Below are 12799 nucleotides of genomic sequence, written 5' to 3' on the forward strand. Positions count from 1 at the left end.
AAGCATAAAAATACAAATATTCAAAAGCGAGGTTGCACACCTTGGGGGCTTATCTAGGGTCTTGAGCCATAATCCCCTTCTTCTTCAAACCTTTAGCCTAACCACGTTACAACCCTTAAAAGACCTTTTTGAGGTATACACACACTTGTGCGAGGTTCGGCTAGAGCTACGTTCGGGCTGATTCCTAACGGATACGTAGGCAACCTCACATCGAGGTGCGGCCGTAATAAACATGCATTCATATTCACATTCACACACTTGCACCATGATCATATCAAGGGATTCCCTATGCTCATCCCTATCCATTTAGAGCTAGACTTGGGGGCTTGATCCCTACATCATTATCTTACCTAGTCTAAGAGTCACCATCATTTGACTCTTCTAAAAATAATATTTTCTCTACATATTTAGCTCTTGCGGTCTAAATTTAGTATCACTTTCACACACATCACAGATACATGACCAAATATACTTCCCTTAGGAACCCTTTGTCATGAAATCTTAACACAACATTGAAGCATGCCTTGTCATATCAACATCACTCATCAATCATAATCGTCATTGCATCACGAAGTATGAAGTGCTTAGCCTCCGTGCCTAAGTTACCCAAATACTTTCATCATGGAGTCAACAATTGAGATAGCCTAGGATGAATTAATCCTTGAACCTTGAGAGATAGTATCAAACAACATTTGACTAAGCTCATTCAACATGCATCTTCAAACTTTTGATTTTCTTTTTCACGTCTTTCTTCTTCGGGAGAAAGTCGGTACCCTCCACAAAATTGACGATGGAAAATTTTTGCTTTTTTGCATTTTTCGAGTTGCACGATCACATTACAATGCACACACGAGTCATGTACACATTGAGTCATGTTGTATCATATCACTTTGATTTGAGTCTAACACATGTGTCAAACAGTTTGATTCGAGTCAACCTCGAGTCAGTCAATCACAGCGAGTCAAGTTTATACCTTGAGTCGTGTCAAGTCGATGAGTCAAGCAATGCTAAACCTTAGGTCAACCCTGAGATGATTAAAGAAATTGGCAAAGTTCTATAGCCAAAAATAATTACAGGTGCAGCAGAATAGGGAAGACCCTACCCCAATTCTTGGCTCCAGAGATATCTCAGCAGCGATAGAGCTCGAAGCCTCTCAGAAAGGTGATTTCGACCTTATACAACGATTTCGGGTTCCTTGGTACGCCAGTTAGCCCCTATAAGAAATTTGACATGATTAAGTAGTCAGTTTGATTACAATCGCAATAAGTGATTGACTAATGAAAGATCGTCTCACTTAGCTTAAGCGCCTAAGTATTGGCTCATTACAAGCACCAAAGCATCGGTTCAAAAGCAAGCACTTAAACGACAATGTTTCCCAAATATGGATTGTCGCGCATTCTTATTAACCGACAATGTTTCCAAAAATTGGATTGTCATCCCCAACTGACAATATTTCCAAAAATGGATTGTCGTGCATCTTCTTCAACGACAATTTTTCCAAGATTGGATTGTCATCTCTGGCAAAGTTTCCAAGCGTGGATTGTTGTGCTCCTTCTTTGTTTGGAAAGTTTTTCCAAGTTCGGATTGTCATACATTCATAGATCGTTGGCAAGTTTTCCGAGATTGGATTGTCATGCACCCAGTTCCCTACGACAAAATTTCCCAAAGGATTGTTGTAGGTTTCTATTCATCATAAATTTCGGCAAAGGTTCCTCAACGTGGATTGTCATTCATTTCAATAAGTGGCAAATTTTCCCAAAGAGGATTGTCGGTCGACTCTTTTTTGCAAATGTTCCAAGACGCGGATTGTCAATAGTGGCGATATTTCCCCAAAAGGATTGTCGCATAGCGTTTGGCAAATTTCCAAGGTGGATTGCTTTCAAGAGTTATATTCCAAGATGTGGATTGTCGATCGTAGCAACTTTTCCAAAGATTGGATTTTGGCAAATTTTCCGAGGTACGGATTGTCGCTTCATCGTGGCAACATTTCCAAGGATGGATTGTTACGTGGCATTGACAAATTTCCCTAAATCGGATTGTCATACATCATACACGAGAGTTGTGTTGGCAACTATTCCCAAAGAAAAGAGGATTGTCATCACAGCAAAAGCACCGACATACTGGTTCACAAGCAGCAAAGCGCCGACGTACTGGCATAGTGTTAACTGAGATGAACACTACAAGAGGGGGGGTGAATTGTAGTTGAGTTCCTAAATAATAATTTTGCAAATATAAAACAGAACAGAATAGGAACTTGCGATGCACACAGATTTTACGAGGAAACCTTCTAGTGCCCAACTAGAAGTAAAACCTCGACCCTACCTTAGGGATTTCAAACTCAAACAATTCCACTATAATAGGGCAAACACCAAGTTACAACCTATTATAATTCAGCCTCTACTCTCAAGTTCGAGAATGAACTTGCTACAGAACAACACCTTGTTCTACCCAGTTTGAGTCCCACACTCAAACTCACTCGTACTCCCTAAGTACAGATCTTTCCCCTTCTCACCAGAAGCTCTCTCTGTATACAATGATAAAAACACTCTTACCCTGATAAACCCGAAACCAAATACAAGAATTAACACCTAGTATATGATAGGCAAGCTATGCATGAAACTCGAAACTAATATGACAGTATGATAAGCTTGGCAAACTTACGCAACTATAGCTCTGTAAAGTCTTCACGCATAAAACTCACAAAAACCTAGGCTCATATTATTCTCTACTATTTATACGAGTATTACCTGTATAAACAGTAGGTTTACATAAAGATAAATAAGTAAAACTTAACTTATCTTAAAACACGGTTTTTTAATTAAATCCTTTGAAGAAAATCTTTTCAGAAAATAAGATAGAAATATTGAATTAAAAAGCATAATATCTTTTTAACAAACTGATTTTAAAAGATAAATATTTAAAGAAAATCTTTTTCCGATTTCTATCTTTTATCTTTTCCGATTTTAATTTATTTGCCAAGCTAACTGTCAAGCTTCTAATAAGTTTCATGTATATCCTACTTAACATATTTAACAATGAATCTAGAAGATAAAATCTTAACTAAAACATTGTTGCGCTGTATTCTTGTTCTGGCAGGTTTACTTGGACTTCACGCTTACTAAGTTCCTCCAAAGATCTTATTCAGCAATCTTCAAGTTCCTGTGAAAGAACGTTCCTGTGAGGGAACTCAGTTCCTGTTAGGGAACTCTTCTTTTATATTGAATAACTTTCTTGATTAAATAACTCCTTCAAGTCTTCTCAGCTTTAGTTACTTCTTCCATCTCCAAGATCAATTTCACCTAGGCTGCACAAACACTTGAAAAGTCTTTATGAGATGAGTTTGCTGTAACTCAAGTTCCTCATCATCAAAACCTTTAAACATCAACACATAGCAAATATTAAAAAGCAGTGATCTTTTCGAAGACTATCACAGCAGGAAAAAGAAGCTCTTTGTTCAGAACGTCAAAGCAGCAAGGTGGCATTCCCTAGCTTGCGAAAAGTTGTCACAAACAACTGGAGGTAATTTCGGGCGAAGTTATCTTCGATGGTATTCCCTAGGATGTGGAATATTATCAATGCGGATGGAGATTGTTTCAAGAGACATAATCTTCGATAGTATTCCCTAGGATGTGGAATATTATCATTGCGGATGAGGATTATTTCAAGAGAAATAATCTTCGATGGTGTTCCCTAAGATGTGGAATATTATCAAAGCGGAAGAGGATCGTTTCAGGCGAAATGGTCTTCCTAATTTGGAAGCAGTTACAGGCGTAGCGGTTTTCAAGCGGGATGGCATTCTCTAGCTTGCAGGAGGTCATCAAAACAAATCGGTTACTTTCAGAGACGTGTGCTCGACGGTGCAAGATACGCGTTTCTTAACTCTTTTATCTGTTTAACTAACGCTAGTTTTGCAGAAATCGGCGTTACAAGAGTGATTTAGGATCGCAGAACGTTCTGAATCATTCTCCGTCCCTATCGCTACTTTGACTTTTGTTTTCGAAACTTGCGTTTCTCCAAACTCAGTCAAAGTGGGGGCTTCTGTAGACACCCATTTGTGTCTCCCAAAAACCAAACCCAGTGATAATTACCTTTCACGTCGAATCATAATCGAATGAAACGAAAGTGTGGAAAGGTCTAGTGTTGCGGAAAGTTTTTATTTATTTTCTCTTCTTTCTGTTTTTGAAAACTTATTTTAAGAAAACAGTCAATCCAGTTTGGTTGGTCCATGATATGGGTCCAATGGTAGTGTAGTTGGATGGGGCTTGCAAAGACCTTTCCAACGATATATTATAAGCCCAATTCCGATGAATATTGAGGAAGTTATGGCCAATTTACCAAACTGGGCCCGATTTGAGCTTTATGTACGGCCCAATGATCTAGGGGAGGGCCTAATATGATTTATCATTCCTAATGCAATTAGGAATGGTTTTAGCCTTCTAGATTCATCTAGAAGGTTCTTTTCATTCCTAATTCAATTAGCATTGATAAATTGACTTTAGTTGACTTTTCAGAGTTTTAATCAAAATCAAATATCATTTTTGAGGAAATTATATGATTTTATCCTCTAGTACGGCAAACTTATCGGATTTTTGAAAACGCGTTAAAATCAGGCTTGGCGCCTAACCCCAGGCCTTGGCGCCTGGAACCAGGCCTGGCGCCTGGCGCTAGTGTTGGTGTCTGGCACTAGCTAGCCAGGGTTGGCGCCAGCTCTGTTTCCTGAGCTTCAGAATCTGTTTTGTTAATTTATCTTTTTTGGCTGATTTTCTCCATAAATATCGTATTAAAAACTCCTTTTTCATTCATCGATTCTCACGATCATTCATCTCCAATCAGTTTTAATTAGCATTCTTAAATCTTTCAATTCTTTCTCTTTTTCCTCTAAACTTTGTTTTCACATACAAAATTCCGCATTCACAAGACCTAGAAACACCTAGCCATATTCGAAGTTGCCTTCGCCCTAGACGTGAAAGGTTTTAATTTCTGAGGGTTTGGTCCCAAATCTCTCTTTCAATTATTTAATTTAATTGTTTTATTTATTATTTTCCTTGAAGTTACTAACGTGTGTATTTTGTTATTAGAAAGAGGTAAGAGGCATCGAAGTAAGTGCTTTAATGGTTTTTATTGATATTATGATGTAGATATCATGTTTATATTGTTATTATGATATTCCTAGTATCATGTTTAGGGAAAAGGTTATAATATCAAATATGCTTATTATGATTCCCCCGATGCTTCCTATTTTCTTCCTAATATTTATGATTGTTAGTATCATGTTAGGGTTAAAGATTTGATTTTTATTGCTTAGTGACATGCTAGGGTTTGTTATTAATCTTGTTAGTATCATGCCTAAGACCTTGCTGTTATTATGCTTTAATATTAACATGAACATGATTATGATTATAATTATTATTATGATGATGATTATGATTTTTGTTATTATTATTATTATAATTATTATTCATGATATTGATGATTTATTATGTTGCTTGATTATATTTATATTTATTGCTTGATCACACCTTTTATTGCATGTTTAAAGGGAATTTTGGTACTTGTAATCACGCTTAATAAGATATTTAATAATCTTGTTTAGGGTTAATTGTGATTATAAATTCAAGTGATCGCCAATAATAGTTTATTTGTGCATTAAATTCAACCAACATAGATAAACTGGTTTAGGGTAATCCTATTGATTGCTTGTTAGTCAGAAAGCGCACATGAATACGATCAGAATAAAGTAGAGGCCTATTATTAGGGCAGATTCAATCTCTTTTAGGTTGGATTTGTACCTTCATCCCCGAACCCTTATTTGGTTCTAGACCTTATGGAGTTGACGATCTCTTGGATCGTTAAGGGGTGTAACCTTCACCTCGTGAACGGTTTACAAGTTCCTAAAAAACTTGTTGGCGACTCTTTTGCTCTATCTTCTTCCCTTTTTGGACGCCACCGTACTTTAGTGTATGATCACAGTGGGGTTCAAGCTAGTGGGATTTAAAGGCTTGAAATTATTCCCTACAATAGTACTCTTTCTTTTTTTTTGTTTTTTTTTTTGCCTATTTGACTTTTTACAGTCTCTAAGGCGCATCTTAAATGTACTCCCCCATCTCAAATTACATTCCTATTTTCCTTTTTGAGGTTTTAAAATTAGATTCCTACTTTTTTTTTCAATAAGTGAATTTTTTTCAAATTATCCTTATTCTCCAACTTTATTCCATAAAATGCCCCCAAATTATCCCTAAATCACTGTGATGTGATATTAATTTAATTACTTTTCCGTTTGGCAATTAATGGTTGTACAGAAACCATAATTTGATTGGTCCATGTGAATAATTGCAATCGATGTGTAGCACAACTGCACAATAAATGAATTTGATTGATCCTTTTATTTTTTTAATTAACAAATGTGATTGATCCTTTTTCTTTTCAAAGGATTGATGACATGTACAGACATCTAATATCATTATGTTTTGTTTTGTTCAAAGACAACAATAAATACCTTATAATTCCCATTGTATTTTCTTATAATGGGTTTTATGGTTACTCCAAATTCCTTAATTTCAATGTTAATTTAGAAATAAAAATGTATTTAGATACAAAGGGAGTATATATATGTAAAAAGTATAAAACCTTGATATTAATAAATATTCAATATAACGAATCCGACAAAACCCTACTAATAAAATATACCTACATCATGTAGTATTCTTGTTTGATTTGCTACTAGACAACAGTCATGATGATGAATTTTGTGTGAAACACAAGCTTGATCAAACACTTTTACGTTAGATAATTGTAGCCATTTTTTTTTTATTTAAAATTTTCCATTATTTTAAACGCTGACTTTCCAGTAATAAGTCAAATCAAATACACCTTAACACCTACATACACATCTTTCCTCCAATATCCTGAATAATATGCAAATTGAGTTGGACATCCCACTTAACCCAAAAAATCAACCAGCAGCTGGTTGGCTTAACGGTTCATTTGGTTGAAAGCCACATCTATATGTCTATTACTTGCTTAATTATCCACTTAATCACCAAACTTAACCATCACATTTACTCAATCTCTTTCACTATCTATTCTTCCTATTGTTATAAATCACCTCATTTTCTTTGTGTTACATACACCACTCACCTTAATCATCTTACATTGGTTTCGGCTTTTCGAGTTCCAAAGCAATTCACCTTTAGCTCAAAACAAATTTTGAGAAGCTAAAATGGGGTACATTTGGCTTACACATTCATCATCTTACTTATACACTACACTCTTCCTACTACTTTGTACTTGCTTGGTTAGCTCTAAGCTTGTTGTGGCTAAGCATACTGGCATAACTCGGCGCTATAATTTTGAGGTATGAAAAAGTACTCTTTGGTGTAGTATAAGTATACAGCTAATTGTTTTACACTTACTTAAGGCGAAATGCTGGTAGCCTTATTAACGTACAAAAGAAATTTTATGATATTTCGACCTTATTAGTTGCCTTACTAGTTACGAAGACAGACTTGTTTTCTCTTTGGTGTACTCTGACTAGTTACCTTATTAGTTGCCTTACTAGTTATGATATTTCGATCTTATTATTTTCATCATGCACACAGGTCAAGATGCAAAGTGTGACGAGATTATGTCAAACAAAGAGCATTGTAACCATTAATGGGCAGTTCCCAGGGCCAAAAATTGTCACTAGAGAAGGTGATAGGCTTGAAATTACTGTGGTGAACAACGTTAAGTACAACGTTACAATTCACTGGTAAGTAACAATTTTGCACGAAAAAACAAATATTCGTATACATTTAACATAACATAAACCTAAATGTATCATTTAATATCGCGGAACAGGCATGGCATTAGACAACTGAGGAGTGGATGGGCTGATGGACCGGCTTATGTGACACAATGCCCAATTCAAACTGGTCAAAAATATGTGTATAGATTTAGAGTCACAGGCCAAAGAGGAACCTTGTTTTGGCATGCTCATATTTCATGGCTTAGGGCTACTCTTTACGGTCCCATTATTATTCTACCAAAGCATGGTGTTCCTTATCCTTTCCCTCAGCCTTACAAGGAAGTTCCAATCGTTTTCGGTAATTTTCCGTAATTTTGTGTCTATTAAGTAAATTTTTAATAAAGCAATTATAATGTCAATTTCTAATGAATTTCATAAACAGGGGAATGGTGGAAAGCAGACACTGAGTTAGTGATTAATCAAGCAATGAAAACAGGATCAGCCCCTAATCTTTCGGACGCGTTCACTGTCAACGGCCTTCCTGGACCCTTGTACAATTGCTCAACAAAAGGTATAAAACAATAAAACATACATCTAATTATCTAAACAACACAAACTAGTACTAATTACCATGACTTTCTAGCAGTACCTATAATCTAATTACTACACTAATCATGCATTTTGTAGATGCGTTCAAGCTCAAGGTAAAGCCGGGCAAGACTTACCTTCTTCGTCTGATCAATGCTGCACTTAACGACGAGCTTTTCTTCAGTGTCGCTAACCATACACTCACAGTCGTCGAAGCAGACGCCATCTATACCAAGCCATTCACAACCAACACTATTCTCATAACTCCTGGACAAACTACCAATGTTCTTCTGACTGCCAAGAACCACCATCCTAATGCCTCCTTCCTCATGGCAGCGCGGCCTTATGCGACAGGACCTGCAACATTTGACAATACAACTACAGCTGCCATACTCGTGTACGCTCGTAACCCTTCTCAGAAACACGAACACACTAAACTTCCACAACTCAAACCAAAACTCCCTTTCTTTAATGACATCTCATTCGCGGCTAAGTTTAACAGCAAGTTAAGAAGCCTTGCAAATTCAAACTTTCCTGCCAATGTACCTAAAAAGATTGACAGACGTTTCTTATTCACTGTTGGTCTCGGATTACTCCCCTGCCCTAAGCATCAAACCTGTCAAGGACCCAACAACACAATGATAGCAGCCGCGGTCAATAATGTTTCGTATGTACAGCCTAAAATTGCATTACTTCAATCCCATTTCTTCCAAACAAATGGAGTGTTTACTACTGATTTTCCTAAAAATCCACCCTTCAAATTTAACTACACTGGCACACCCCCCAAAAATCTTATGCTTAGCCGCGGGACTAAAACAATTGTCTTACCATTTAACACAAGTGTTGAGCTAGTATTACAGGACACTAGCATAATTGGGGCTGAAAGTCACCCTCTTCACCTTCATGGTTTTAACTTCTTCGTCGTAGGTCAAGGGGTTGGTAACTTTGATTCCAAGAATGATCCTGCAAAGTTTAACCTCGTCGATCCTATTGAGAGAAACACGGTTGGTGTACCGTCTGGTGGATGGGTTGCTATCAGATTTCGTGCAGACAATCCAGGTAATGCAAAAGTTCCTAGGCAATATAAGTCCTAATTTAGTGAAAAAAAAAAATAAAAAAATCATATACTTAGTTTAACATATGATGACATGATTATGAACAGGTGCTTGGTTTATGCATTGTCATTTGGAAGTTCACACGAGTTGGGGACTGAAGATGGCATGGATTGTACAGGATGGAACGGAGAAGAACCAAAAATTGCCGCCACCGCCTTCGGATCTCCCTAAATGTTGATTGTGAACTTTCATATTAATGTTGTGCTAGGATGCTTATTTTCAGCATAGATATGTGAAGCCTAAAGAGGCAACGACACAGGGCAGATCTTTAGTACTAGTGAGCAGTTATGCAGCTAGAAAATGTTGTTAAATCATTTTTTGAATATATGATTAAATCAATTTTTGAACGATTTATAAAGTTGATAGTGTAAGTTTGTAATTCAAATTACAGCACCAACAGGAAAATTTGTAACTGTATGATTTTTCTCAATTCTAATGTGAAATTAGCATCCAAAAAGTTACAATGAACTGAAGGAGTAAGCTAATTTAAATTGGGCCAGTGATGAAGAACAAGTTCATTTAAAAGTCCTTGGACTTGGACCCTTTAGGTGTACATCTTATGTCCTAGGATCCCACACTAATGTCCTGATTACATGTATTCGTATCTTGTATGTAATTGATAAGCAATTTCCATGCATGGCCTGTAGCTACCAGCCTAATGTGGGCCCAAAAGCACATATTGGGCTGTCAATGTCGTGGGTCATCCAGTTTGTGAGTGACCGATCAACCATGGTCATTATCTTTTAGATTTAGGGTCTATTCCGATTTATTGAAAACAACTTAATTGAATTGAATTGAATTGAACTGAATAGAGGTGAAATGAATTGTTTATGAGAAAAAGAAATTAGGAATTGAACTGAACTGAACTGAATTGAATAGAGCTTAAACGAATTACAAATTTTTGTATGTGGCTGGTCACATGGTGCAGCAAGGGTTACTTGTAGGGTGTTACTGGTTTTGTCAGGGGTTACTTGTATTCTGGGGTTACTTGTATGAGTGTTACTGGTTTTGGTCGAGGTTACTTATAGGGTGTTACTGGTTTTGTCAGGGGTTACTTGTATTCTGGGGTTACTTGTATGGGTGTTACTGGTTTGGTCGGGGTTACTTGTAGGGTGTTACTGGTTTTGTCAGGTGTTACTTGTATTCTAGGTTTACTTGTATGGCTGTTATTGGTTTTGATCAGGGGTTACTTGTAGGGTGTTACTGGTTTGGTATGAGATTTTGGTGTGGAGTTACTCAGAATACAAATAACACATACAAGTAACCCCACGACACAAGTATCAAATACAAGTAACCTCATAATACAAGTAACCCCAGAATACAAGTAACCCTAAAATACAAGTAATCGTGTCGCACCATGTGGCTTGCCGCACTGAAAAACCTCTGTAAACGAATTGTTTATGAGAGAAGTAAATTAGGAACTGAACTGAACTGAACTGAAATTAAGCTGAACAGATGAGGTCCTTAGTTTCAATTGATCTCAATTATTTTCGGTTCAGTTCATTTAAATTATGTTCAGTTCTGTTTAGCTCTGTTCTTGTTAGTTTATAAGGATTATCGCATTTCAGTTAGTTTAGTTTAATTTAGTTTGATTAACTTCAGTTTTATTCAATTCAATTTCTTTTTTTTTTTAAGTCCAATTGGATTAATTTTCAATTTGGTTTACTAAATTTAGGATAATTTTCAAAAAACCACCCAAAAAATGTGTTGAATTTCTAACTAACCACCCAAAAAAAAATTTATTTTAAAATACCACCCATTAAATTAATTTTTTGCTCAGATTCCCACCCAATTTGAAAATTCGGTGGTTTTTAGCTTGTGGGGCCCACATAACGGCTAGTTTATGCTTTTATTTGTTTTCTTCCCCCGATTTTTCCTATAAAAGTGTATTCCTTATTCAATTTTTGCAATTAGAAGCAAGCTTAATTTTGTGTAATTTGGGGAAAAATTTTGTTTAGGAGCAAAAATTGAATAAGGAATACACTTTTATAGGAAAAATCGGGGGAAGAAAACAAATAAAAGCATAAACTAGCCGTTATGTGGGCCCCACAAGCTAAAAAAACCACCGGATTTTCAAATTGGGTGGGAATCTGAGCAAAAAATTAATTTAATGGGTGGTATTTTAAAATAAATTTTTTTTGGGTGGTTAGTTAGAAATTCAACACATTTTTGGGTGGTTTTTTGAAAATTATCCCTAAATTTAATTAAGTAAAAAAGAACCGGACCTAATGCTTGGCATCAGGGAATGACCTATGCCATCTTTATTATCTTTGATTTAATTATTTTCTAATAAAAGGAAGAAATAAAAGGAAAAAGGTATAGTTTCAATTATTGAGTGTATAGTCCAGTAATTTATCCTAAATGTTAGGATCAATCAACTAACTGATCAAGTTGAAAGAAAAAAGATAGAAAATGGGAATGATTCCACTATTACGTGTAGTCACATGCGTGGTTACGCAAAAGCATATTCTAAGTTATGATTATTTACTTATTTAGCCACAATAATTAGCATGAATTAATATTGTTATGCAACAAGAAGCATGTACCAGACCACCAGGCAACAGCTGAGGCAACTTCTTCACTGACTTCATTATTCCAATTAATTATACTAAAATCCTGCCATTTTTAAGACCTTTCATCAATTTATTTATATTCAAACTGTCAATTTATTGACCAATTACTAGTTTGCAGCCTTTAGTTGCATTGAGAAGTTGCCGCTTTTTTATTTAGAATAATGTTTATTATATGAGTGATAGCGATAAAAATAAGTCCACCACTAATAATATATTATCAATAATTTGATGGAGTTTTTTATAAGCAGGAAAAAGAGCGTGATAATGCTAGAAAAATTGTCGTCATCGTCTTGTTATGGGAAGAGTACGTATCCCAACTTCACTCGAGATAAGTAACTCGGAATTTCAATTTTCCTTTTGTTTTTCCGTTCAAAAAAAAAAAAAATCCTTTTGTTTTAAGCAAGATCCGTCACATGCATGTCTCGGACCCTCGGTTATTGGGTTAACTCGTAAGATTTCTTACAACATACGGAGTACATTTGAAATTGTGATGTAGAATGAAGATGGATGATTAAACTAATTTTAGTGGCTTAGTCAAATTCCACTAAAGATATAGGGATGTTCATAAATTGGTCCGGACCGAAAAAATGGACCGGACCACCCCGGACAGAACCCATATCGGACCTGACTTTAATCGATCCGATCTTCGGTTCTTTAAATTCTAATTTTCGATCTTCGGTCCAATCCGGGTCGGTCCGGTCTTGGACCGATGAAAAGCCCTACTCCGTAGAATATATTTTCCGATATCTTGTATCTCTAACACAATCGATTATAAGTGATACTTCCTACAAACTAGG

The 12799-nt window shown here is 36.0% G+C and overlaps 1 protein-coding gene across 1 annotated transcript; it reads left to right on the top strand.

Moving 5' to 3' along the window:
* The first annotated feature begins 7134 nt into the window (after positions 1 to 7134).
* LOC110709419 (laccase-4-like) lies at positions 7135 to 9896 on the top strand. The gene is made up of 6 exons (XM_021887643.1): positions 7135 to 7354; positions 7599 to 7750; positions 7840 to 8084; positions 8169 to 8297; positions 8414 to 9373; positions 9477 to 9896. Exons 1-6 carry the CDS (start codon positions 7220 to 7222, stop codon positions 9605 to 9607), a joined length of 1752 nt encoding a protein of 583 aa, XP_021743335.1. The 5' UTR covers positions 7135 to 7219; the 3' UTR covers positions 9608 to 9896.
* The last annotated feature ends 2903 nt before the right edge of the window (positions 9897 to 12799 follow it).

The sequence above is a fragment of the Chenopodium quinoa genome, unplaced genomic scaffold, assembly GCF_001683475.1.
Source record: "Chenopodium quinoa cultivar QQ74 unplaced genomic scaffold, ASM168347v1, whole genome shotgun sequence".
In the NCBI taxonomy this organism is placed as follows: domain Eukaryota; kingdom Viridiplantae; phylum Streptophyta; class Magnoliopsida; order Caryophyllales; family Amaranthaceae; genus Chenopodium; species Chenopodium quinoa.

Bases quoted from the DNA above. Each gene is read 5' to 3' on its own strand.
- LOC110709419 (XM_021887643.1), top strand. From the start codon at position 7,220: ATGGGGTACATTTGGCTTACACATTCATCATCTTACTTATACACTACA. The intron at 8,085-8,168 runs GTAATTTTCCGT...TTTCATAAACAG, and splicing joins GGAAGTTCCAATCGTTTTCG to GGGAATGGTGGAAAGCAGAC. The intron at 8,298-8,413 runs GTATAAAACAAT...TGCATTTTGTAG, and splicing joins GTACAATTGCTCAACAAAAG to ATGCGTTCAAGCTCAAGGTA.